The sequence below is a fragment of the Oryctolagus cuniculus genome, chromosome 7 (genome assembly GCF_964237555.1).
Source record: "Oryctolagus cuniculus chromosome 7, mOryCun1.1, whole genome shotgun sequence".
Classification (NCBI taxonomy): domain Eukaryota; kingdom Metazoa; phylum Chordata; class Mammalia; order Lagomorpha; family Leporidae; genus Oryctolagus; species Oryctolagus cuniculus.
In genome coordinates this window covers 135,242,891-135,270,600 of record NC_091438.1, presented here as the reverse complement: position 1 = coordinate 135,270,600, position 27,710 = coordinate 135,242,891, and the positions used below count along the sequence as shown (strand labels likewise).

At 48.2% G+C, this 27,710-nt stretch overlaps 1 protein-coding gene across 14 annotated transcripts; it reads right to left on the bottom strand.

The window, feature by feature from the left end:
* Positions 1-205: 205 nt before the first annotated feature.
* Positions 206-27,710, bottom strand: MEAF6 (MYST/Esa1 associated factor 6). 14 transcript variants are annotated; one of them, XR_011390774.1, is made up of 9 exons: positions 27,540-27,709; positions 26,439-26,554; positions 19,532-19,619; positions 19,365-19,410; positions 6,378-6,570; positions 6,081-6,194; positions 2,948-3,005; positions 2,293-2,326; positions 206-1,811 (listed from the first exon to the last, which is right to left on the bottom strand). XR_011390774.1 is itself a non-coding variant. In XM_051832067.2 (8 exons), the coding sequence occupies exons 1-8, from the start codon at positions 27,627-27,629 to the stop codon at positions 1,803-1,805; spliced, it is 744 nt and encodes a 247-aa protein (XP_051688027.1). In that variant the 5' UTR covers positions 27,630-27,709; the 3' UTR covers positions 206-1,802. The 14 variants fall into 14 exon arrangements, 10 of the variants coding, with proteins under 10 accessions (XP_051688027.1, XP_051688030.1, XP_051688031.1 ...); XR_007913855.2 differs by lacking the exon at positions 6,081-6,194 and adding an exon at positions 3,111-3,140; XR_011390775.1 differs by lacking the exon at positions 6,081-6,194 and having other exon boundaries at positions 206-1,865.

The following is a 27,710-nucleotide window of genomic DNA, read 5'->3' as shown; positions in this document are numbered from 1 at the left end:
ATGGTGTATTCAAATGCAGAGAGGCTTCTCAACAACACAGCTTTCCAAGGGCAGTGCTACTGTGTTTCTGGCAAAAGCCAAATTCTGAGGGTCAGACACATTCTAAGGCCCACTGTGTGCTTTCTAGAGTTAAGGAAGTGGCAGGCACCCCACTCTTCCCTCCCCCCATAAGAGGACAGGAGAAAAGGAAACAGGATGCTTCAGGTTTCGTTTTTCTTTTTTTTCTTTTTTTAAGGAACAATCTAAATACAAGAAACTATTTCCTTAAAAACCCTGACACGGGAGTTCTGTTAGCAAAGACATCTAAATAGCCACAGAGTCCAAAAAGAAAAAAGAAAGAAAAGCTTGAGAACGTGGGTGAAGGTTCTGCACACCAGACAAGGCAGGCGGTTTGGTTACAGATGCCACTGTCATCCATGTTCGGCTCCATCAGTGTCACAAGTGGAACGGGTTTTTCTTTAAAAAATATGGGCAGAAGTAAAGGACTGGGACCAACTAGAGTTAAGGGAAAGGTGAGGCCCCAAACTGTATCCCTGGACTGTCTCCTGACATGGGATTGAACTCAAAAACCATTCCGTGTCCCAACACAAAGATCTTCAGCTTGGCTTTTAATCAGAATTCCACGGACTCTTTGAAAGAAAATCCCAGTCACGTGGCTGTAGCCGTCCTCTGGAGTGTCTGGGGTGGGTCCCAGGCGTCAGTGTTAGGTTCACCAGGTGACCCCGGTGCACAGCTGAGGACCAGCACTGCACAGAGGCAGGGAGTGACGGCGCAGGTTCCTGGGCGAGGACGGGCCATCTGCTGGGCAGCACTGGCTCGCAAACCCTGGGGGCTCTCTGCTCAGGAGTGCCACACGTTACCAGCTTTCAGCGTTAACTTTGAGCCTTTCCATACACTTTGGTGATTTTTAGAGCAATATTTAATCAGGTAAATACCAGCAAAGAGAGAGGGGGGGGGGGGGGGCAAAGAAAGAATCTCCATAAGGCATGATATGAATGAACAGGTGAACAAACAATCTCGGGTTTAAGAGTAGTGCATGAGAAGTCAAAGCCTATGAAATTTTATTCATACAAAAGAATAAAAAGATCTATTTTAAGAGGATTGATTTGAACTGATGTTTTTCAGCTTTTCCTGTTCTATGAACATGAAATTGTTTCTCAGAAAGACTTAAGATAGGTAATCATTAAATAAACACCTTTACCTTACCCCTGCAAAAGGACAAAAAGCCGAGCGCCCCACTTTACAGACGGCAAAGCAGACTCTTTTCAGTTAAGGACACTGGCAAGTGCATGAAACTGATCTCAGGCACGCCAGCCGCCGTGCCTGCGGACAGGAAGTGATGAGCTGTCCGAAGGCCTTACGACAAGTCCCCAGAGACTGAGATGGTCAAAGCAACACCAGGAAAACAACAAAACCAAAACAAACGGCGCCAGCTATTTACAGCCTCCATCTGCAATGTGACTCGGGCTCCACTTTCAGCACAAAACAAAACCAGAGCACAGACGAAGCAGGTGCCAGCCAGGCTGAGGGCAGAAACGCGCGGCAGCAACCTGCCAGGAGCACAGCCGTGTCTTGGTCTTCCTGCGGTTCTGTCACTACAAATGACACAAAGTAAAGGGGCCAATGTCTTACAGAAATGACTCGTCACCACATTTAGGACAAACTACTCGAAGTCACAAGCACTGGGTCTGGGAGAGCAGAGTGGACGGCCACACACTCAGATGAAGGATGCGCGTCTCCATGAGGCTGGAGAAGGGAAGCAGGGCTCTGCGCGGCCGGCGGCTTCTGCACGGAGGAGTCTTCTAATAGTCCTGGACACAGAGACAAGAGCCCCGGCTTACTTTCGGCAGAACACTGGTTTGAGTCTAAGGAAAAAAATCATAGCAACAGTTCTGCTAGGGGACTGTTCTGTAGCTGGATTCCATTTCAAGTGTGACGTACAGCGTGACGACATACAGCGTGACAACCTCAGCAAATGGCCCGGGCAGGGACTGACACATCAGTTCTGCTCTTACTGAACACAGCAGCTGGCGGTGGGAGGCCGGCCTTCTTTAATCAAAGGGAATATTTCTTTAGTAAAACTGTGTGTGACCTTTCTCTCTCCCAAACATACAAAAAAAAAAAAAAAAAGTAACTAATACTAGAAACTAAACGGTATCCAGATGGATGGCCCTGACTTTGAAAGGAGAGCACTGATCCCAACTGGGAGGGAGCCCTCAAACTCTGAAAATGGATACACTTTTCTAATCAGTCACAAAATTGCCAGCCTGTACCAAGTGGTCTGATACTTACAGCTCGAGGTTTTTTGTTTAACTTCAGATCAATCCTGTGAGAGGAAAGATAAGAGAGTTGCATTTTAAAGCACGGAAAGAGGGTCCAACAATCAGCTACTGCACAGGGCACAGGCTATAACAGAGACTATTGGGTTAAGTCAAGTCCACATTCTTCATTAGACTATGTCATATTTAGCTGTCTACCCGGATAGTATTAAGCAAGTATTAAAAAGCGAGCAGGTAATTTGCCATAAGGCAAACTTGGGTGACTCAAAAGGAAATATGCAGCAGTTACAAAAAAAGCCATACAATTTTTAAAAACTATTCCCGTATTATATGTTAAAGAGATTGAATTAAGAGGGCATGCTCTATGTTAATGTGTTAACTCTTAACTATTTATCACTGAGAATTACTGAGACACAGGTGATTAAGAACAGGAAAGAGACTAGGAGTTTGTATTTCTGGACATGAAACACAAAAGAAATTAAATGAATTTTAACTTTTTAAATCTTTCCAAAGCAAAGTATCAAATTTTTAAACTATTAATCTCCTTAAGAAGCAAAGCCAGAAAATCAATTTGAATATGAATTAAAGGTTATCTATTTAAAAAGAAATTAAAATGCATAAAAGTGAAGTTTACTTAATTTTGCTTAAGTTATTAAATAAAATGTTACCTCCATCACGTTTTTCTGTTTTTAAAAAAAACTTCCCAGCCTAACCTAATATACATACCTACAATTAAACAGATAAACTATGGGTTAGAAGGGTCTCAAAAAGGCATACCGGTGTCTACACACTAAACAACACAGCACAAATACTAATTCAAATCAAACTTACTCAAAGTCATAATCAAACATGCCAGACGGGCTGGGGCAGCATTGGAAAGGAAGAAAGCAGTAGAGATTAATACACTAATTGAATCAATTAGTCGATTAGCCACCTTAGCAAGATTTGTAGAAACAAAATCAGCTTTAGGAATCTTAGGCAATAAAGGTTCAAATATCAAAGCACCAAAGATTTGTGGTCAGGAGACTCCCTTCCCTCAACGGAATTCATATCAGAAGAACAGACTATGAAAAGAAACGTTATTTCATTAGAAAGCTACAGAAACCTGGAGCCCTTTTATCAGCTGCCAGATTCAGAGTTAGAACTTTTAACGTATTGAATTAAATTGAAAAATATCATTAGGACATTAGAAGAAACAGAAAGGAAGGCTTGGTCACATAGCGAAAGGCATTTAAGACAGTGCCAACAGCTCAGGGCAATACACCTTCACTACAATAAAAGATGACAAAAACAGTCCAAACATTAAAGCAGGAAAACATATGGCCACTTTTGACTCAAGTGACAAATTCTAAAGGTGGTCCAGGGACACGGTACCCCTTCCCCACAGCCTGCATGCTAGCAGCCCACAGGCGAACAAGCACACTTGGGGGCAGGTCCACAAACAGAACAGCAGTACGACTGCCCCCAGGCAGGTGATGACAGGGACCCACACGCATCAGGGCTACATAAAGGACAAGGAAGTTCGCCAAGCCCCTATTAAAACAAAGGAAAATTGGCATCCGTAAGTATCCAAGACTCAGGGGCCTACATGGGAGTGGAACAGACGGCCACTTTGTGACATCACCACTCACAGAGGTTGGTCTGAAAAACACGCGCGACCCTGGAGCTGGACCCGGCTCCCTTGCTGGCTCCCATGCCTTTCAGACTGCAGGCGGGGGTAAAACCACATATACAGATGGCCACACTTTCCTCCCAACGTTTACAAGAGTGACGCTGGAAGAAAGCTTCCCACTGGCATGGATCTTCAGCAGGGGACACGGTAAATGTACAGGAGGGATTATCCACACTCCGCTTTCAGCCTGACTCCGCTTAGCTCACAGACTGAAATGCACTAGACCTGGCTAACCAGCATTGACAGACTCCCTGGGAGAATTCTAGGGTTTGGTATTGTAGTAAAAACCTGGAAGAGCAGCTGTGAGTTGTCATTTCATCTTTTTCATTAGTGGCACTGGGACTTATTGTTCAGACATCATGAAAACATCAGGACACTGTGATCATTTATGCTAAAAATTATCTGATAAATTTTCACATTCATGAAGAGGGCAAATTCAAAAGCAACTTCTTTTTGTCTAAATACCATTGCTATCTGTACTTTGCCTTGAGTAAATGAACAGTGCCTGGCACGCGGTGAGCCTTCAAACACCTGCTGGAGTAACGGACTGCCGACGGTCTACCCGACGTGGCATGTGGGCAGGGAAAGCCTGTGCTGGCTGCAAACTTCCCAGTGCTGTAGATGGTGTCTGTCCCACCCCAGCCAGAGCTCCTGACTAAAGATGGCAGGAATCCAAGAACCTGAACTGGCCACCAAAGTCCCTGCCCCACGGGCCACCGAACCTGGCTTCCCTAGACAGAAGTCATCAGCTCCCTTCTCCCTTGGGGCAGAGGAGAAGACCAGCTAGACGCTGAATCAGAGAAAAGACGGAGGGACAGCAATAAAAGCCAGGATCCTTTCCAGTGTGCAAGCAATCACTAACACCAGAGACTGACATAAGTCCTCGTATTTTTCTGGAAGCAGATGCCTCCTAAGGTGCAGAGCTGAAAGGATGTGGAAGAAGTGCTGACACCAACGCAAGTTGTTGAATGCTCTGTTCAGTCCTTGTGTCAGCGATCAGCTAATCCCTCACTACCGACAATGAGGCGTTACCTGAAACAGACAGCTATCTAGAGTCCACTGCCCAGCAATGGAAAGGAGTCCCAGAAACTCTCAAGGAATCTTCTCCCTACTCTAGACGCCCTGGAGTAGGGAAAGAATGATTACTTTCAGATCACACTGGAGCAAGTTTAATAAAAACAACGTGAGTATGACATTTGGCTATCTTGACAAAATTGAAAGTATTTCTTAAAGAGCATGGTTCTCTGTTTTTTTGTGATAAGCTAGCACCAGTTCTATCACAGTGGCCAAATAGATTGAAGCTTTACAAAAAAAAAATATGCAATTTTTGCTATTTCTTACTACAGTTATGAGATTAGTATGGTGAATTCTGGTTTGCAGAAAAATGTTAAGTAACAGTCCATCATCACTGTTCAGAAGAAATACTATTTCTGTAGTTCAGAAACACCACTACCATCAACAACAAAAACTCTCAAAAGAATTAATCAGCTGGTGCCAAGGAGGCTCCATAAGAGTTAATCCTACATGATCCCATCATGCCATATTCCCGAGGCTAACAGTTTCAGTATCCTGGGTACATAAAGAAACAGCCTACAGGCTTGCAAAGGAAGCCAGAGACTCACCCATTCCTTGCATGCCCCCCTTCGCTACTCAGCACACAGGGGAGTAGGACCAGCACCAGCCTATGCATACGTGGGCTGAGGCCAGGGCAAGATGCCTTACTCTGTGAACCATGGATTACTCTCTCTGAGTGACGCTGCCTAATTCTCAACATTTGAGTTCCCAGGCCCCAACATTATCATACAAACTGCAGGCACAGGGAGCACTACCATCACCTGGGTGACACCTGACCTTTCTGTCCACGGATGTCCTGGCTCCTTATGGACTCGCCGCAAAACACACGACGGAGCAATGCTATCTAGGAAAGCAGTCTCCTATTTTGCAGGCTTCCTATGGTTCTTCCAGTATCTGAAGTCAGCACATTGCGAAGAAATACAAAAACAGAAAACCACAAGCAACCAAAAAACTTGCACTGAAAAGGGGGGAAAAAAAAGGCATGCTAAATCAGTTTTCTCCATCTACAAAGGAACAGGGTAGAAAGGGTCAGGATTAACAGCAAAAGACCGTACCCCACTGGACAGCTTCCCAAGATGTACCGTGGCATTTGTGAAACACCAACACACAGGTTCTGCTTCCGTTTCCCCTCTTTTCCAAAAGGATTCCAACGCACTGTGTCAATGTTGCTATGGAACAAAACCCTTCTGCACTAGAAACGGGGGGGAGGGGTCCCAGAATTCTCTTCTGGGTTACTCTATGCCCTCCGCCCCACAAGGGAACATCAGCCCAGTTCATTTGGGCCAAAGGCAGCTCTTCCGCAACAATCCTGAAGCGTCCTGACGAAGTCCTCCCCAGCAGTGGCCACTGACCTGTGTCGGTTTTTATTCTTCCGCTTTTTATGGCTGCTGTGATGACTCCCTGAGGAGGTGGAGGAGGCAGCCTTCTGAGGCTTCACCCCCTGCACAGATCCGTCCAGGTCCTCCGCGTCCTCCTGGCTGGGCTCGTTCTCCTGATTGTGGAAGTCTGGAGAGGTATCACTTTCCGTCCCACTGCCGGGCTCCCCTGCAGGGAATAAACACAGGCCCACCAAGCGCCATCAGCGTCCCCGGCAATCACGCCAGTGCCCGGAAAGGGCTGCTGAGGCAGGAAAAAGCGCTTCCTTTTCCTCAAGGTCAGACATTCTCAAGGCCAGAGCACAATGATACTAAGATCACGGTCACCAGGGGTCATGAAAAACATAGCCCGGGAAACAGGGTAACCAGAGGCAGCAGCTCTGCTCACTGCTGGGACGCCATGGGGAGAAACGCACAGGCAGGATGACCCCACTGCACAAAGGGAATTTAAACAGAGACCATGCTGATGGGACTAACATAGTTATTCAGTAGATAGGTTTCCAGGGGGTAGAGGATATCTTGGGGAAAAGCCCATGGTTGGGACTAGATCCTTTCCCAAATCATACAGGAGTCCTTTTTCTTCTTTCAACAGAGCTCATCTTTTCCCTTTTTAAAATTTATTTGAAAGGCAGAAGAGAAGAAAAGAGAGACACAAAGAGAGAATATATATATTCCCATACATGTTCACTCCCTAAATACCTGCAACAGCTGGAGCTGAGTCAGGTCGAAGTCAGGAGTCCAGAACTCAATCCAAGACTCCAGTGTGGGTAACAGGGACCTAACTACCTAAGCCATCACCTGCTGCCTCCCGGGGTGCACATTAGCAGGAAGCTGGAATCAGAATAGGGCCAGGAGGACTCGAGCTAAGGCACCTCAATATGCGATACAGGCATCCCAAGCAATGTCTTTTTTTTTTTTTTAAGATTCATTTGAGAGGCAGAGTTACAGACAGAGAGGGAGAGATAGAGAGAGGGTCTTCCATCCACTTGTTCACACCCTAAATGGCCACAACAGCCAAAGCTGGGACAATCTGAGGCCAGAAGCCAGGAGCTTCTTCCGGGTCTACCATGTGGGTTCAGGGTCCCAAGGACTTGGGTCATCTTCTACTGCTTTCCCAGGCCATAGTAGAGAGCGGGATTGGAAGTGAAGCAGCCAGGAATTGATCCAGCACTCATTTGGGATACTGGCACTACACATGGCAGCTTTACACACTACGCCACAGTGCCGGCCCCTCTCCAAACAGTGTCTTAACCGTTGTGCCAAACGTCCACCCTAAGAATTCTTTCTCTAAAGAGAGGTCCAAGGAGACAAGCCTATTACCCAAATAACTCTGAGAGGCTTCTTTTCTTTTCAAGATTTGTGTATTTATTTAAAGGCAGAGCAATACTGCAGGGTACAGGTTGGGGGAAACACAGAGATATCTTCCATCTGTTGGTACACCCCCTAAATGAGCACAACAGCCAGAACTGGGCCCCTGCTACCCATGTGGGAGATCCAGATGGAGTTCCTGGTTCCTAACTTTGGCCTGCACCAGCCCTGGCCATTGGGGTCATTCAGGGAGTGAACCAGCAGATGGAAGATATCGCTCTCCCTCTCTCTTTCTGTAACTCTGCCTTTCAAATAAGTAATTTATAAATAAATCTTAAAAAAAAAAAAAAAGAGGACCTAGTGCTGTGGCATAGTGGATTAAACCACTGCCCACAGTGCTGGCATCCCATGTGGGCATAGGTTAAAGTCCCAGCTGCTCCACTTCTGATCCAGCTCCCTGCTAATGTGCCTGGGAAAGCAGTGGAGGATAACTCAAGTGCTTGGGCCCCTGCACCCATGTAGGAGACCCAGATGAAGCTCCTGGCTTTGGCCTGGCCCAACCCTGGCCATTGCAGCCATTTGGGGAGTAAACCAGCCAATGGAAGACTCTGTTTCTCCCTCTCTATAATTCGGCCTTTCAGATACATAAATCTTTAAAAAAAAAAAAGTGTGTGTTTTTTTTTTAAGATTTATTTCTTTATTTATCTGAAAGTCAGAGTTACAAAGAGAGAGAAGGAGAGACAGAGAGACAGAGACAGAGACAGAGAGAGAGAGAGTTCTTCCAGCCACTAGTTCCCAATTGGCAGCATTGGCTGGAGCTGCATTGATCTGAAGCCAGGAGCCAGGAACTTCTTCCAGGTCTCCCATGCGGGTGCAGAGGCCCAAGGACTTGGGCCATCTTCTACTGCTTTCTCAAGCCATAGCAGAGAGCTGGACTGCAAGTGGAGCAGTTGGGACTTGAACCAGTGCCCATATGGAATGCCAGCACTGCAGGTGGTGGCTTTACTAACTACAGCGCTAGCACCCCCCCAAAAAAGTGTTTTTTAAGAAGCATGAATACAGCCGGCGCCGTGGCTCAATAGGCTAATCCTCCACCTTGCGGCGCCGGCACACCGGGTTCTAGTCCCGGTCGGGGCGCCGGATTCTGTCCCGGTTGCCCCTCTTCCAGGCCAGCTCTCTGCTGTGGCCAGGGAGTGCAGTGGAGGATGGCCCAGGTGCTTGGGCCCTGCACCCCATGGGAGACCAGGAAAAGCACCTGGATCCTGGCTCCTGCCATCGGATCAGCGCGGTGCGCCAGCTGCAGCGGCGGCCATTGGAGGGTGAACCAACGGCAAAAGGAAGACCTTTCTCTCTCTGTCTCTCTCTCACTGTCCACTCTGCCTGTCAAAAAAAAAAAAAAAAAAAAAAAAAAAAAAAAAAAAGGCACGAATACTCTTCAACTGACACATTTCTAATGTGAAAAATCATCACATATTAATTAAACAAAACCAAGTTCAAGATGAACTCGTATATGCCTTGAAGAATATAACTAAGCCAGCACCATGGCTCAATAGGCTAATCCTCTGCCTTGCGGCACCGGCACACCGGGTTCTAGTCCCGGTCGGGGTGCCGGATTCTGTCCCAGTTGCCCCTCTTCCAGGCCAGCTCTCTGCTGTGGCCCAGGAAGGCAGTGGAGGATGGGCCCTGCACCCCATGGGAGACCAGAAGAAGCACATGGCTCCTGCCATCTGATCAGCACGGTACGCTGGCCGCAGTGCGCCGGCCGCAGCAGCCATTGGAGGGTGAACCAACAGCAAAGGAAGACCTTTCTTTCTCTCTCTCTCTCTCTCTCTCTCTCACTCTCCACTCTGCCTGTCAAAAGAACAAAAAACAAAAGAATATAACTGGATATATTTTGATAAATATATATTTACTTTCCTGGAAGGAATCTTTTAAAACTTTTAATAATCAATTAAAAGGCAAAGTAACAGAATAAGAGGAAGATTATATATATAGAGAGAAATCCTCCATCCACTGGTTCTTTCCTCAAATGCCTGTAACAGCAAGGGCTGGGCCAAAGAGGTGAGTCCAGAATTCCATCTGGGTCTCCCATGTGGGTGGCAAGAACCCAAGTACTTGAGCCATCACCTTCTGCCTCCCAGGCACACAATGTGGAAGCGGCTTGATTCCAGGCGTGCTGTGACAGGAGATGCAGGCATCCCAAGCAGTGGCTTAACCTGCTGCGCCACAATGTTCACCCCAGCAATTTCTTAATAGAAATAAACAGGTGAAGACTACACTTTACTCAACTCTTGGGGGACCCTAACTACAAACATTATCTGTTTCTAAAAATTATCTAAAGGGGTTACGTAGGCAGCAGGATCAGCAACCAGTAAGCCCACTCTTTTTTAAAGATTTATTTATCTGAAAGACAAAGTGACACAGAGAGATCTTGTATCTACTGATTCACTCCCCAAATGCCAGCAACGTCCAGGACTGTGCCAGCTGAAGCCAGGAGCCAGGAATTCCACTCAAGTCTCCTACATAAGTTGCAGGAACTTACGTCATCATCCACTGCATCCCAGAAGCACTAGCAGGACACAGGGTGGGCAGCAGAGCCGCTGGCACTCAAATCTGCACTCTCTTACGGGATGCCGGGGTCCCAAGCAGTAGCTTTACCCTCTATGCCACAACTCCTGCACCCTGGTTTTCTTCTTTTGGCCTTTTTATGATAAACTTCTAGGAAGAGACTTTGAGTTGAGTAGCACATAGATATAAGAAGTAAAGAAGCAGTCCCCAAAACTAAGAAATAGCCAGATCCGAGAAATCATGCAACAATATTTTTGAACACATTTCATGAAAACCACAGGAGAGGGAGTACTAGAGATATTAAACTGGAAAAAGTATCCTTCTAAATTCAAGAAAATGTATTTCACATAAAAAAAATCACAAAAGAACTCGAAAACTTACTACACAAAGCTACAATAAGCAATACTGCATGGTACTAGCATTAAGCATAAACATGGAGATCCAGGGAACAGAATTCAGAGTCCAGACACAAGCCCTCACATTCATGTTCAGCAGTTTTGTGACAGGGTGACAAAACAATTCAATGAAGAAGGAAGAGTGGTGCTGGGACAACTGGGTATTTACATGCAAAGGAATGAAGCTGGGCCTCTCTCCAGTTCTATACAAAATGTAACTCAAAATGGACCACACACCTGAATATAAGAGCTAGAAGTCCTAGGATCCATTGTGTTAGGCAGTGCTTTCTTAGTTATGCCCACAAAAGCAATTCCAACAAAAGAAAAAGATAAATTGGGCTGTATCATTTACTTAAAAACTGAAACACAAAAAAAAATGCCACCCTGAAATTGAAAGACAGCTCATAGAATGGGAGAAGATTTGTGAATCATATACAGTATCTGAAAATGGACTTGTACGTGGGGGCCAGCCATTGTGGCATAGAGGGCTAAGCTGTTGCCTGCAACACCAACATCCCATATGGGCGCTGGCACAAGTCTCACTGCTCCACTTCCAATCCAGCTCCCCGCTAATGCACCTAGGAAAGCAGCAGAGAAAGGCCCAAGTGTGTGGGCCCCTACACACACATGGGAGGCCCTCCTGGCTCCTGGTTTTAGTCTGGCTGTGGAGGCCATTTGGGGCGTGAACCAGCAGATGAAAAATCTGTCTCTCCCTCTCTGTAACTCTGCCTTTCAAATAAATAAATAATTTTTCAAGAAAGGGACTTTTATCTAATATATATGTAAAGAACTCAGAATTCAATAATAAAAAGACACAAATTTAAAAAGTTGGCAAAAGATTTGAATAGACATTTCTCCCAAGAAGACATCCAAATAGTCATAAGCCATTCAGAAAGATGAGTTAGGATAACACCAAGCTGCTTAGGATGGTTCTCTCAGAAAGCTGGAAGTTAGGCAGCACAGGAGCTAATGAACCCTTTTCACATTCATATCTGAATAATTACTTGAATGATTACCATTTGCTGATTTTAAAAACCAGTGAGATACAGTTTATAAAGACTGTTCTGGGGCTGGCGCTGTGGTGCAGCAGATCAAGCCACTGCCATCCCACAGTGCCGGTTTGAGTGTCAACTGCTCTGCTTCCCATCCAGCTCCCTGGGAAACAGCAGATGCTGGGTCAAGTACTCGAGTCCCTGCCAACCATTGTGGGAGACCACGATGGCGTTCTTAGTTCCTGATTGGCCTGGCCCAGCCCTGGTTGTTGCAGTCATTTGGGGAATGAAACAGTGCATGGAAGACATCTCTGTCACCCGTGTTAACATCCCAGGCATTAACAGATGATGCAAAAAACTGACGTGGACATTAAATACCCTGGGAGTCAGAGAACAGTGGACTTCTGAGAAGAAACTTTCGTGCAGGGGATAGAGTTTAAACTGAAAAATGAAGTCAAGATAAATACAAAAGGCCGGCGCCGCGGCTCACTAGGCTAATCCTCCACCTGCGGCGCCAGCACACCGGGTTCTAGTCCCAGTCAGGGCGCCGGATTCTGTCCCGGTTGCCCCTCTTCCAGGCCAGCTCTCTGCTATGGCCCGGGAAGGTAGTGGAGGATGGCCCAAGTGCTTGGGCCCTGCACCCCATGGGAGACCAGGAGAAGCACCTGGCTCCTGACATTGGATCAGTGCCGTGCACCAGCCGCAACACGCCGGCTGCAGCGGCCATTAGAGGGTGAACCAACGGTAAATGAAGACCTTTCTCTCTGTCTCTCTCTCTCACTGTCCACTCTGCCTGTCAAAAAAAAAAAAAAAAAGATAAATACAAAAAACAGCACAAGCAAAGGCACAGAGGTAGGCAACATAAGGTGCATTTGAAACAAACAAATGGAACAGTGTTTCTTACACAAGGAGCTTGAGAAGTGAAAGGTAACACGGAAGGACATGTGTACATGTTTGTGGGCCCAAGGGAGACAGGATGAAGTTAGCTAAGAAAACTGACTTGTCCCCTCTTAATCTTTTGAGCCATTTCCCCATCTGCAAAACACAGTCTCCTGTGTCAACTATCCGTGCGAATCTCTAGGGTGAGGCACCTGGCTGGACCCTGAGCCACAGCAACGTTCCCTAATTTCATGCAACTTGCAATCTATGCCAACCTCCAAGGACAAGGACAGGCTTTGAGGATTAAAGAAGGTAATGGAAGCACAGTGTCTGGAACACAGAAACGCAAGCATGAAAGTCAAACTCTAAAAACAGGGAAGATCATTTGTAGAAAAAACAGCTGTATGCAGGACCTAGCAAGGGGAAGGAATTTCCAACAGAGCAATGACATAAAATAATGACTATCTGTGTTCTCTTTACAAACTCATGAGGATTACTATGAGAGAAGTGGTTTATAAGAGGAATTTAAGAGCCAGGGAGATTGGATTAAACACTATTAAGATACAAAGGGAGGGTCAGCACTGTGGTGTAACAGGTCAAGCCGCCACCTGCAGTGCCCGCATCCTATATGGGTGCCGGTTCAAGTCCTGGCTGCTCCACTTCCCATCCAGCTCTCTGCTATGGCTTGGGAAAGCGGTGGAAGATGGCCCAAGTGCTTGGGCCCCTGCACCAGCATGGGAGATCCGGAAGACGCTCCTGGCTCTTGGCTTCAGATCGGCCCAGCTCCAGCCACTGCAGCCACCTGGGGAATGACTCAGCAGATGGAAGACCCACCTCTCTCTCTCTCTCTCTGTAACACTTTCAAATAAATAAACAAAATATTTTTTAAAAAGTTTTAATGGAGGAAGACACCAGGAAGGATGCTTCCTCCTTGGCACACTATGAATCCTGAAGAGACCCGGCTGGCTGCGAGTTTCTGAGAAGCCCAGTAAAACAAACAGCAGAGACTGTGCTGAACCTTAAAAGCAAACGAGACAAAACTTGCCTGTTCTCTATTCTATTTACAAAAACAGGCAATGCTTCACAGATTTGCATGAAATTCTTCAGTGAAGCCCAGGTGAATGCACTCTACCCTAGTCTGGGTATGCAGGAAGCCAAATGAAGCAGAGAGGAACCCATTTTTGAGGAGCATTTTCAGAATGGCTTGAAAGTAAACTACCAAAAGTGGAAAACTCAAAAATCCTTGAGATCAAATTCTATGCAAGTCAAAATTTTAAGAGAAAAAAATATTTTACTCCAATCAAAGCTCAAAGGCAAAAAAAAAAAAGGAACTCATTCCACAAGATTTGTTATACAGAAATCCAGAGGCGATGGAGGGATTTTGTGCAGAGGAAAGGAACAAGAGGCAAAGAACATTCCTCTCACAGAAGCAAAGCTGGGTGTGCACCACCTGGGTCATCTAGCACTCTCGAGGCCTTGGCCTAGTTCAAAGAGGGGCAAGCACTTGGCAGAAGGCAAGGTCTCTCCGAAAGACGGGACCACCATCCTAGCCCTCAAGTTATTTTGCATACAGTCAGCCTTTTGCTTCTCTACTCTCCACACCTGTGGATTCAAAAAAACACAGATCAAGAATATTTGGATGGCCAGCGCCGTGGCTCACTAGGCTAATCCTCCACCTTGCGGCGCCGGTACACCAGGTTCCAGTCCCGGTCAGGGCACCGGATTCTGTCCCGGTTGCCCCTCTTCCAGGCCAGCTCTCTGCTGTGGCCAGGGAGTGCAGTGGAGGATGGCCCAAGTGCTTGGGCCCTGCACCCCATGGGAGACCAGGAGAAGCACCTGGCTCCTGGCTTCGGATCAGCGCTGTGCGCCAGCCGCAGCGGCCATTGGAGGGTGAACCAATGGTAAAGGAAGACCTTTCTCTCTCTCTCTCTCTCTCTCACTGTCCACTCTGTCTGTAAAAAAAAAAAAAAAAAAAAAAAAAAAAAAAAAAAAAAAAAAAAAAATTTGGAAAGAAAAACTGTGCTTGTACTGAACATGTACAGACTTTTCTTTATCATTATCCCCCAAACGACAGAGTGTAACAACTGTTCGCATACCATTACGGTAAGGTATATAGAATGAGGTGCATAGGCTCCATACAAATAACTACAAACACCATATATGGGGAACTTAAGCATTTGCAGATTTGGGTATCCTGCCCTGAGGGCACTGAAGGATGGCTGTACGTTTAACTATAACGAACAGCACACAAAGATAACCTAGCAAACAAGGTTATCACATTTTAACCAAGAAAAACAACAGATGACAGAAACAGCCCCAAAGACTTCAGAGATTGAAATTACACAGACTACAGAAGAGTTACTATGCTTAAGAAGCTGCTGAACAAATAACAAAAGAAGATCAATGTGCATTTAGCAACAACAGAACACTACACGTGTGACACAGTGAACTATGAGCCCATTCAAAGAGACTGGGGCAAGGGGAAGTTTTGCTTGTTTTTTTTGGTTTAGTGATTTATTTTCATCTACTTGAAAGGCACTGTGATAGAGAGAGACAGACACAGAGAGATCGAGAGCTTCCATCTGCTGAGTTACTCCTCAAATGCCCACAACACGCACAGCTAGGCCAGGCTGCCACCAAGAGCCTAGAACTCCATCCAGGGCTCCCACGTGGGTGGCAGGGACCCAAGCACTTGAGCCATCATCTGCTGTCCCCCAGGATGCATCAGCAGTAAGCTGGATCAGAAGCAGAGAAGCCAGGACTCAACAGGCACTCCATTATGAGTCGCAGTGTCCCAAGCAGTGGTTTAACCCACTGGACCACAATACCTGCCCCAAGGAGAAGTTTTTAAAGGCAAAACAAGGAGAACCACACTTCCCATCAATCCCTATCCAATAAAATGATTCAATCAAGTTTGAATGTATGTGTGTGTGTATGTCTATATATATGTATGTATACACATACACACGCATATTTTGGGGGTCAGTTATACTTGGCTATCAAGATCAGGAACAAGGTGGCATCAGTTCAAAGTTGGACAGACAACTGCTGGACGTACATCCCTACGAAAGTACTTCCTGTATAAGGCGTCAGTGACCTCTGTACAAGGCTGTGGCTCTGCAGCAGAGCTGTGAGACGGCTCCTGTCAGGAGTGAGCGCTCCTCCTTCAGAACCTCTCATCTTTGCTTTTGTTGTTGTGAGGTTCTGACACAGCAGCTCCATCTCGATTCTGATCATTTTCACAAAGTAAAAGTTAAATAATTCTAGAAAATCTATTAGAAAACTAAACACTATATTTATAACATAACAAACCACTGAATATTAAAAATGAAAAGGAGATATAAAATAAAGAAGGGGAGCCTATCAGGTCTAGCAGTTAGGCTGCCTGGTAAGACACTCCCACTCCCAGACCAGGGCGCCTGGGTATCTTGATGCCCACCTCCAGCCCCTGTTCCAGCTTCCTGCTAATGCAGACCCTGGGGAGCAACAGTAATGGCTGAAGTTACTGGGTTCTTGGCACCCGTGAGAGAAACCTGGATAGAGTACCTAGCTCCCAGCTTTGGCCTTGGCCCAGCCCTGCTGTCACAGGCAACTGAGAAGTGAACCAGTGCCTGGGGCACTCTCTCTTTTTCTCTCTCTTTCCCTCTCTCCCTCCCTCTCTTTGCCTCTCAAATAAATAAAAACAAAGGAAAGGTTTAACAGATCAGAAACAGCTGAAAAGAGTACTGGTAAACAGGACAGAAAAAAATGTTCATAATATAGCACAAAGACAAAAAGTAAAACACATAAAAGGTAACTGGATAAGGTTCAAATACATTAACCAGAGTACCAGAAAAAGAAGGAAGAAGGCATGGGGCAAATGCTATATCTGAAGAAAACAGCTGCTAATTTTGAGAACTGATGAAAACTACCAAACAGTTCCTTTTTCTTTGAAAAAAAATATTTATTTGAAAGAGAGAGAGAGAGAGAGAGAGAGAGAGAGAGAGAGGTCTTCCATCCTTTAGTTCATTCCCCAAATGGCCACAAGAGCCAGAGCTGGGCTGATCCAAACCAGAAGCTTCTTCCAGGTCTCCCACATGAGTGCAGGGGCCCAAGCACTTGGGCCATCTTCCACTGCTTTCCCAGGCCATAGCAGAGAGCTGGATCGGAAGTGGAGCAGCCGGGATTTGAACCTGCACCCATGTGGGTTGCTGGCACTGCAGGCAGCGAATTTACCCACTATGCCACAGCACCAGCCCCCAAACAATAGTTTTAAGAAGCACAGGACAGGCAGGCACTGTGGCATAACAGGTTGAAGCCACAGCTTGGGACATCCATATCCCACCCTGAAGTGCCAAGTCCCAGATATTCTGCTTCTGATCCAGCTCCCTACTAATGTGCCTAGAAAGCAGCAGATGGTGGGGCCAGTGCTGTGGTGCAGCGGGTTAAGCCACTGTCACCTGCACTGCCGGCATCCCATGTGGGCGCCAGTTCAAGTCCTGGCTGCTCTAATTCCAATGCAGGTTTCCGCTATGGCCTGAGAAAACAGTAGAAGACGGCTCAAGTACTTGGGCCCCTTCACCTGCGTGGGAAGACCCAGAGGAAGCTCCTGGCTCCTGACTTCAGATCGGTGCAGCTCCGGCCATTGTGGCCAATTGGGGAGTGAACCAGTGGATGGAAGACCTCTCTCTCTCTCTCTCTCTGCCTCTCCTTCTCCTTCTGTGTAACTCTTTCAAATAAATAAATAAATCTTAAAAGAAAGAAAGCAAGCAGCAGATGGCTCAAGTACTTGCGATCCTGCCACCCACATAGGACACCCAGATGAAGTTCCCGGCTCCTGGCTTCAGTCTAGCCGCTGGCATTTGGGGAGTAAACCAACAAAAGGGAGATCTCTCCTCTCTCTCTGTTGCCTTTCAAATAAATAAATCTTTAAAAAAAAATAGTCCAGTGAAATACTATTCAGCCATTAAATAGAATGAAACTCATTTTCAGCAATAGTGATGAACCCAACATTATGTTAAGTGAAATGTTACATAAGCCAGGCACAAAACAAATATACACTACATGAGTCTCACTCATTTGTAGAATCTAAAAAGTTAATCTCAGGAATAGAAAGTAGAACTGTGGTTACCAAAGGCGAGGAAAGGAAGGGAGATAGGAAGAGCTGTGACAACGCATACAAAGTGACAGATGGCAGGAATAAATTCTAGTGTTCTACTGAACAGTAGGGTGACTTTAATGAACAATAATATATTGTATTTTTCAAAATAGCTAGAAGGGCAGGTGTGTGGCATAGTGATTAAGAAACTGCCGAGGGATGGGGCCGGAGCTGTGGCGCAGTAGGGTTAATCCCCCGCCTGCAGCGCTGGCATCCCACTTGGGCGATGGATCTAGTCCCGGCTGCTCCTCTCCCAATCCAGCTCTCTGCTATCACCTGGGAAAGCAGAAGATGGCCCAAGTCCTTGGGCCCCTGCACCCACAAGGGAGATCTAGAAGAAGCTCCTGGCTCCTGGCCTCGGATCAGCCCAGTTCCAGCCATCGTGGCCATTTGGGGAGTGAATCAGCAGATGGAAGACCTCTTTCTCTCTGTCTCTCCCTCTAACTCTGACTTTCAAATAAATAAATATTTAAAAGAAAAAGATTTCAATAAAAAAATCAAACAAGTTGCATAAAAAAACTGTTCCAAAAGGGGATGATAACTAGTGCTGACACAGAGGCCTGTAGCCCGCTATTACTAACATACAGGCCACCTTCTACACTCAGTACAACTCAGCAACAACCAAGGAATACTGACATGATGCGTTCCAAGGGTGTGGCTCAACCCGGGGAGATGACGCAGCTCTGCATTCTAGAAGTGGCACTAACTGAGCATAAGAGTCACCGTAAAGGAAAATCAAAAGGACTCAGTACAACTGACTAGGCTGGCAAAAAGGTATCAAAAATGACTCTAACGTTGTAATGGAGGAAGAATGGAACCAAAAACTGGGCACATGAATTTTAAAGGAAATACAATGTTTATTTTAGACAAAATGTTTGCATTGGAACATCTGAGTAGAAATGTCTAGAAGAAAACAAAGAGGTTAGGGGCAGAGCAACAATTTTAGAAATCTGTATACAGAGACCATAACTGAAGTCACTGTGTAGTTCTAACTCCCAAACTACTAAGATTCCTTTTCCTCAAACTAGTGCCCCATTGCAAAAAAACTGGATCCCACAAAATACACCATCTGGAGGAAGCACACAGGCACAATACTAAAAAGGAGGCTGTGTCTCAAAAACAGGCAACCCGGGATAACACCAGCAGAGCTTTACAGAGTCTGACTCGGAAAGACCAATGTACAGATCTCTGTCCCATCACTGGCAAGCAAACAGAATCAGGCTGCACAGCCACACACGGAAACATCATCACTGCTCACCACGTGCACAGCGCCTACTCTCCATCTTACACTCAACAGCACGCAGATACACTCTGTTTACAGGATCAGAACTCCCCCCTCCGCTGGGTACATCCGGATTTATTAGGTGTGTGTGAAATGCTCCATAAAAGTTTTCCTCTTATTGCTAGGAAAAAAGTTCCCTCAGAAATATAAAAGACTTGCCAGGAGCAGAGACATAACTTTGAGCTGCTAAACCGACCTGAACGTGACCGAAGAGGCAGGAAGACACAGTGGTTTCTTCCTCAAAAGCAAAAATGATTCAGGATACCCAAAAGCTTCCCAGCTTCTAGAAGGAGGGAGAGCACAGGAGATGCAGTCCTTAGATCACAGTGGGAGGTGAACCAAAATCAGGGGCCATGGAAGCTTAAAAACACACTGATGAACACAGTCAAAAAATAAACTTACTCTTTTCAATGAGCTGGTCCTGAACTCCTGCCAACGCACTCACTGCCTGAAAGAGAAGCCACCAGTTACTAGAAAAGTGACCACAGGCCTCAGGAGGGCACTCAGGAGGGACAGGGAAGGAAGGGAGAGAGAAGGCGGCCGCCCCACAACAGCCGGCCTCCACTTACAGCTGCCGACGTCACCGAGGATTTACTGAAGAGCCGCTCGGCTTCCTTAAACTTCCGGTTCCTTCGATCATTTTTGCTATTGGAGTTTCTACAACACACAGAAGGATTTCATTATAAGCACCAAGCTGTCTATGATTATGGCTCAGGCTAGGGATGCCCCAGGGCAAATGCACAGAGAGCTTTGCTTCTATTTAATCAAGTTCCACCCAGAAAAGCTCCAGGTCACCTGGACTACTGGCGGATGGCCCACGCTCACACGACACAGCCAGCCACGTTTCCCAGGGCTGGGCTGGGCTGCGCCCACCCAGGAAGACACTAGTGTTACAGTTGCCTCACAAACACTTGCATATGGATTGATTTTAATGCTTACTACTAAAAATAACCAACAGAGACTAGTAATAGGAAGTATCTCAGTTACATAAGTTTAAGTTTGAAATTTAAAGAAAGAACTAGGGGGCCGGCGCCGTGGCTCACTTGGTTAATCCTCCACCTGTGGTGCTAGCATCCCATATGGGCGCCGCGTTCTAGTCCCGGTTGCTCCTCTTCTGGTCCAGCTCTCTGCTGTGGCCCGGGAGGGCAGAGGGAGGATGGCCCAAGTGCTTGGGTCCTGCACCCGCATGGGAGACCAGGAGAAGCACCTGGCTCCTGGCTTCGGATCGGCGCAGCGCCAGCTGTAGCGGCCATTTCAGGAGTGAATCAACGGAAGAAAGACCTTTCTCTCTGTCTCTCCCTCTCACTGTCTATAACTCTACCTGTCAAATAAAAAAAAAAAAAAAAAAAAAAAAAAAGAAAGAAAGAAAGAAAGAACGAACGAACAAACGAATGAACGAACTAGAGGCCAGGGGTTAACGCCCTGGCCTGAAGTGCTGGCATGCCGTATGCGCGCCGGTTCGAGACCCGGCTGCTCCACTTCCTGTCCAGCTCTCTACGATGGCCCGGGAAAGCAGCAAAAGATGGCCCAAGTTCTTGGGCCCCTGCACCCACATGGGAGACCCAGAAGAAGCTCCTGGTTCCTGGCTTCAGATCAGCACAGCTCCGGCCATTGCGGCCATTTGGGGAGTCAGCCATCGGATGGAGGACCTCTCTCTCTCTGTTTCTCTCTGCCTCTACTCTCTCTGTGTGGAAGGAAGGAAGGAAGGAAGGAAGGAAGGAAGGAAGGAAGGAGAGAGAGAAAGAAAGAGAGAAAGAAAGAGAGAAAAAGGAAAGGGAAGGGAAGGGGAGGGGAGGGGAGGGGAGGGGAGGGGAGGGGAGGGGAGGGGAGGGGAGGGGAGGGGAGGGGAGGGGAGGACAGAACTAGGGGCCAGCATTGTGGCACAGCAGGTTAAGCTGCAGCTTCCAAAGCCAGCAAGTCCTTGCTGCTCCACTTCTGATCCAGTTCCCTGATACTGTACCTGGGAAAGCAGTGGAAGATAGCCCAAATGAATGGACCCCTACCATCCACTTGGGAAACCTGGATGGAGTTCCTGGCTCCTGGCTCCTGGCTCCTGGCTTCACAGCCCTGGCTGTTGCAGCCGTTTGGAGAATGAAACAATAGACAAAAGAGCTCCCTCTCTCTCTTCCTCTCTGTAACTCAACCTTCCAGATAAGTAAATCTAAACATAAATAAATACACAGATAAAGGATCCAGAGCTCCTTAGAGAAATGGTGGATACCAGCTTTAAGTCAAGAAAAGGATAAGTCGAGCCTGGAATAATTTGGGGGCCAGAAAGCAGCAAACTGCTCCAAGACTAATGAGGGTCATACAAAAAGGGCCAAGGAGCCAACTTAGGGGACTCCTCTGACCACATTGAGGGGCAAACAATGAAAGGTAACGGTGGGTATGTTTAGTTTGTGAAAACTCATTGTACTGAATAACCAGGATATGTGCACATCACTGTATTTATTTCAATAAAAAAACTTATACTAGGGGCCGGCGCTGTGGTGTAGTAGGTTAATCCTCCACCTGCGGTGCCAGCAACCCATGTGGGCACCAATTCTAGTCCCGGCTGCTCCTCTTCCAGTCCAGCTCTCTGCTGTGGCCTGGGAAAGTGGTGGAGGAGGCCCAGGTCCTTGGGTCCCTGCACCCTCATGGGAGACCAGGAGGGGGCACCTGGCTCCTGGTTTCAGATCAGCGCAGCTCCGGTCGTTGCAGCCACCTGGGGAGTGAACCAGCGGATGGAAAACCTTTCTCTCTGTCTCTCCCTCTCACTGTGGCTCTATCTCTCAAAAAAATAAATAAAATCTTAAAAAAAAAAAAAAAAAACTTATACTAGAAAAAAATTTTTAAAAGTATAAGATCTCAACCCATTGACTCTTGGAAAAAAACCCATGACTATATAATGACACTAGAGACAGGGAAACAAAGAGAAGAAAGGAATGGACTCTCTAGAATATCAGTAATAAATGTAAAGAGAATAACGTTAGAATCACCATTATGCAACTTCCAGGACAATAACTGATTTAGCACCCATCAACAATGCAGGGAGGCTGTTCCACAGAGGCTCAGATGCTGCTTAGGAGGGCTACGTCCCATACACGAGCCTGCTCCAGATTCTAGCTTCCTGCTGTGTGTCAGATGGGAGGCACCCGAGTCCCTGCCACCCACAGGGGAGACCTGGATTGAATTCTGGGCTCCTGGCTTCAGCTTGGCCCAATCCCAGCTGTTGTGGGCATTTGGGGAGTGAACCAATAGAGGGAGGAGCTCTGTCTCTGTCTCTCTGCCTTTTAAATAAAATCAAAACAATAAAAAATCTGTTTTAAAAAAGGATCAAGGGCTGGCACCGTGGCTCAATAGGCTAATCCTCCGCCTGCGGCGCCGGCACACCAGGTTCTAGTCCCAGTCCGGGCGCCGGATTCTGTCCTGGTTGCTCCTCTTCCAGTCCAGCTCTCTGCTGTGGCCCGGGAGTGCAGTGGAGGATGGCCCAAGTGCTTGGGCCCTGCACCCCATGGGAGACCAGGAGAAGCACCTGGCTCCTGGCTTCAGATCAGCGCAGTGCGACGGCCGCAGCGCGCCAGCCGCGGTGGCCACTGGAGGGTAAACCAATAGCAAAAGCAAGACCTTTCTCTCTGTCTCTCTCTTTCTCACTGTCTACTCTGCCTGTCAAAAAAAAAAAAAAAAAAAAAAAAAAGGATCAAGGGGCCGGTGCTGTGATGTAGTGGCTAAAGCTTCTGCCTGCAGTGCCTGCATCGCATATGGACACCGGTTTGAGTCCCTGCTGCTCCAATTCCGATCCAGCTCTCTGCTATGGCCTGGGAAAGCAGTAGAAGATGGCCCAAGTGCTTGGGCCCCTGCACCCATGTGAGAGACCGGAAGAGGCTCCTGGACCCTGGCTTCGGATCGACGCAGCTCTGGCCATTGCAGCCAGTTGGGGAGTTGAACCAGCGGATGGAAGACCTCTTTCTCTTTCTCTCTCTCTGCCTCTCTGTGTAACTCTGACTTTCAAATAAAAAACAATTAAAAAAAATGATCAAGAGTGGCAATGACTACTGAAATAAATTTGAGAAAGTGTAATGTCCAAAATTACTTGTTATTACAGTGGGGGAAAAATGTACTTTCACAGCAGAGAAATCCCGCGATTAAACTTAGCAGCATCGGAAATGGGACAATCTGACGCTGATAAAACAGAGGCAGATAATAAGAGGTATAAAGTAACATGCAATGGTCCCCCAGAAATGTCTAAAGGATCTCTCATGAAGTCACAATAAGAGAAATCTGGAACTGGAACATTCTGCAAGACAATGTCATCAACCACAACACAAGCACCACCAAAAGGAGTGAGAAAGGGACAGGCATCTAGGGCAGCAGCCTAGGCTGCTGGTGCGAACACCCAACCCCGGCCTTGCAGGCATCTGCGAGGTGAGCCAGTGGATCAAAGACTCTGTCTCCCTTCCTTTCAAATAAAATACAAGTAGACAAACATTAGACAAAACGAATGAGGGATTATCCTAAACCTTAAGACTAAAGAGAGGGGCCAGCGCTACGGCATAGCAGGTAAAGCTGCCACCTGCAGTGCTGACATCCCATATGGCCGCTGGTTTGAGTCCCTGCTGCTCCTCTTCCGATCCAGCTCTCTGCTATGGCCTGAGAAAGCAGTAGAAGATGGCCCAAGTCCTTGGGACCCTGTACCCATGTAGGAGACCCAGAAGAAGCTCCTGGCTTCAGATTGGCTCAGCTCCGGCCATTGCAGCCAACTGAGGAGTGAACCAGCGGATGGAAGATCTGTCTCTCCCCTCTACCGGTCTATAACTCTACCTCTCAAATAAATAATAAAATAAAATCTTAAAAAAGACCAAAGACAGGACCGGCGCTGTGGCTCAATAGGCTAATCCTTGCGGTGCCGGCACACCGGGTTCTAGTCCCGGTCGGGGCACCGGATTCTGTCCCGGTTGCCCCTCTTCCAGGCCAGCTCTCTGTTATGGCCCGGGAGTGCAGTGGAGGATGGCCCAGGTCCTTGGGCCCTGCACCCGCATGGGAGACCAGGAGAAGCACCTGGCTCCTGGCTTCGGATCAGTGTGATACGCCGGCCGCGGCAGCCATTGGAGGGTGAACCAACGGCAAAGGAAGACCTTTCTCTCTGTCTCTCTCTCTCACTGTCCACTCTGCCTGTCAAAAAAAAAAAAAAAAAAAAAAAAAAAAGACCAAAGACAAATAACAGCCAAACATGCAAACATGGTGAATGAAGGCTGAACAGACCCTGGGTCGGAACAGAGCAAAACATTCTGGGGACAACTGAGGAAAGATGAACAGACTGTGTACCGGATGTTTTACTGCAGTATTAATTTTCTAGGTATGATGTTGTGGCTAGGTCAGAGTTCTTATTCTCAGGAGGCAGCCGCTGACAGTTAGGTACAAAGTGTCGTGCATAACCTCTGCTCAAACTCTGTAGCGCTTCAGCAAGAAAAAGTCTAAGGGGAGCAGGCACAGAAGCGCAGAATGGTGTGGAGGAGACCTATGTGGCGACTGAACAGTTCTGTGCACTGACTATGGTTACATGAACCTACACATGTGATAAAATGACATCCAACTGTAGATACCCATTGTACCAATGAGCATGTCCTGGTGCTGATGTGGCACCATATAGTTCTACGAAACATAACCAGTGGGGCAAACTGGTGGACTACATGAGGCCGCTCTGCACAATTTTTGCAACTTCCTATTAATCTATAAATATTTCAAATCTTAAAAAAAAATTTTAAGGTAGATACAGGTGTTTACATAGGTACAGTACAGTAAGGAAAACAAAGCAAATTTGGCAACATGTTACCAACTGGTAAATGTAGATGAACATGGAGTGCTCATGAACTATTTTTTCAACTTTTCCATAGAAACAAAAATTGTCAAGGGGCAGGCCTTTGGCACAGCGGTTAGGCCGCTGTTTGGGAGGCCCAGAGAAGCTGACAGGCTTGAGTCCCATCTGCTTCCAATTCCAATGTCCTGCTAATGTGCGCCCAGGGAGGCTGCAGGTGGTGACTCAAGGAGTCACCCAGGAGAGACTAGGACTGAGTTCTGCCTCCAGGCTTCAGCCTGCCTTTAACCTGATGGAAAATCTCTCTGCCTGCCACTCTGTCTTCCAAATAAACGTAAAAAAAAAAAATTCTACCTAAGGCCCGCGCTGTGGCGCAGCGGGTTAACACCCTGGCCTGAAGCGCTGGCAGCCCATATAGGCACCAGTTCTAGTCCTGGCTGTTCCTCTTCTGATCCAGCTCTCTTCTATGGCCTGGAATAGCAGTGGAAGATGGCCCAAGTCTTTGGGACCCTGCACCTACGTGGGGAACCCAGAAGAGGCTCCTGGCTCCTGGCTTCGGATCAGCGCAGTTCCAGTCCTTGCAGCCATCTGGGGAGTGAATGAACCAGCAGATGGAGGACCTCCCTCTCTCTCTCTGCGTAACTCTTTCAAATAAATAAGTAAATTTTTTAAAAAATTCTACTTAAATTTTTAAAAATTTCCAAAATTTGAAAAGAATCATTTTTTTAACATTTTACTTATATGGGGGTTAGCACTGTAGCGTAGCAGGTTAAGTGGGTGCTGGCATCCCATATGGGCACCGGTTTCTGTCCCAGTTCCTCCACTTCCAATCCAGCTCCCTGCTGATGTGCCTGGAAGGGCAGCCGAAGACGGCCCAAATGCTTGGGGCCCTTGCAACACGCAGGGGACCTGGATGGAATTCCTGGCTCCTGGCTTCAGATCAGTCCAGCCCCAGCTGTTGCACCATTTGGGGAGTGAACCAGCATATGAAAGATCTCTGTCACTCTGCCTTTCAAATAAATGAAATATTTTTTTAAAAGATTTATTTATTTGAAAGGCAGAGTAACAGAAAGGGAGAGACAAAGAAAGAGAGGTCTTCCATCCGTGGTTCACTCCCCAAATGCCCACAACAGCCAGGGCTGGGCCAGGCCAAAATCAAAAGCCTGGAACTCTACCTGGTCTCCCACACGGTTGGCAGGGACCCAACCTTGTGGGCCATCTTCCACCGCCTTCCTAGCACATCAGCAGGGAGCTGGATTGAAAACAGAACAGCTGGGATTAGAACTGGCTCTCTTAAACAGGATGCTGACGTCACAGGTTGCAGTTTAACCCCCTGTGCCACACAGCCAGTCCCAAAGAATAACACTGTAGTACAGTAGCCACACAGGTATGGCAAAACTTCCAAGGGTTGAACTCAAGACTGATCAAAATGTGGAAAACACTACCAGAGCTGTGCAGACTGTCACACGCCGTACTCCATCCAAGCCTTACACAGCTCTTGGGCAGGGCCAGACTCCCCCTGTTCTACTCGGGGAGGCAGGGGCGGACCCTCAGTGCCAGCTCAAGCCCAGACCTCCCTGCACACCACCACCTGACGGCTGCTGCCTCCCCGGCCCCATGGCTGTCAACAACACACAATCCCACAAATGGGTATTTCGAGAGCACAACCTTTGGAAACTCACTTTTGGTTGGTTAGATAGCGGTCCCAGCCACGAATGATATTGCCATACATCTGAGTGTCTTCCAGGTAGCTTCCTTCAAAAGCATAGATCTGTCTCTCCAAGTTGGCCAGAGTTTCCTGGGAGACGACAAGCCAGGCCGGGGATTAGCTGTGCCCACACTGAAAGCCTGACCCTGGGCTTATCATAAACCCAAACTCACCCACATTAAACTACCTTCGTGGAGGGCTGGAGGACTCCAGGAACGGTAGGCCATTCAAGTCCAAGAGTCTGGATCTTTCGGGGTGATGGCCCGACCCCTTTGGGAACAGAACGGACTCCACAGAGCCTGTCCCCAGGTAAACGCCCACACGTGCGGAATTCTGCACAGGGCTCTCGGAAACCCAAGTGTCAAGAACCGGGCCGAGGCAGAACAGGGGCAGGCTCCACGCCCACGCACAAAGGGGACCGCCACCAGGCGCGGAATGAGCGAGGCACTGGGCACTGCCCTCCCAAGGGCTCGGCGAGGCCGCCGGCCCCGGGCTGCCCGTTGTCATGGAAACCTGGAAGGGCGGCAGCAGGTGCGCCCAAACGCGGGGTGCACGTCACGGCTCCCAGTTTCCCAACCCGGTCCTCGTCCCCCGCCTGTCACCTTCTGGAAAGATCACACCCCTGCCCATCCCAGACACCCTCCCACGGATGGGCTCCTAGGACCAAAAGGGACCTACCCCCCCACCATCCTCTCAGAGACCAGACCGGCTCCCACACTCGGCTCATCCCCAAAGCCCACCCGCAGGCCGGGACCCGCCTCCGCCCGCGCCCACCCGCACGACCCACGACACCCGCCCTCTCAGGCGCCCGCACGCACACGCCCCGGCCCGCGGCGCCCTTCCTCCTCCGCGCCGCCGAGGCCCGCTCCCCGCCCCCTCCGGGCTCCGGCCGCCGCTCCGCCTCCGCACCGCCGGAAACGGCGCTCGGCGGCACGCGCCCCGGCCCAGGCCGCCGGACTCCCGGGCCGCGCGCGGCGTCCCCGGAGTAACCGACGGCCTGGTGCGGCCGGGCTGGCGGTCGGCGGCCGGGCGAGCGCGGGGCCCCACGCCGGAGCCCCGGGTCCCAGCCGCTCACCGCCAGCTCCTGCTTCCGCTTCACGAGCTCGGCAAGCTCCCGCCGGGTGTCCGGGATCTGCGGCGGCGCCGCCTTGTTGTGCATCGCCATGTTGGGCTGAGGCGGGCAGCAGCGGCGGGCGGCTGGGGGCGGGCCCTGCGATCCGCTGCCGACCGCCAGGGGGCGCCCGCT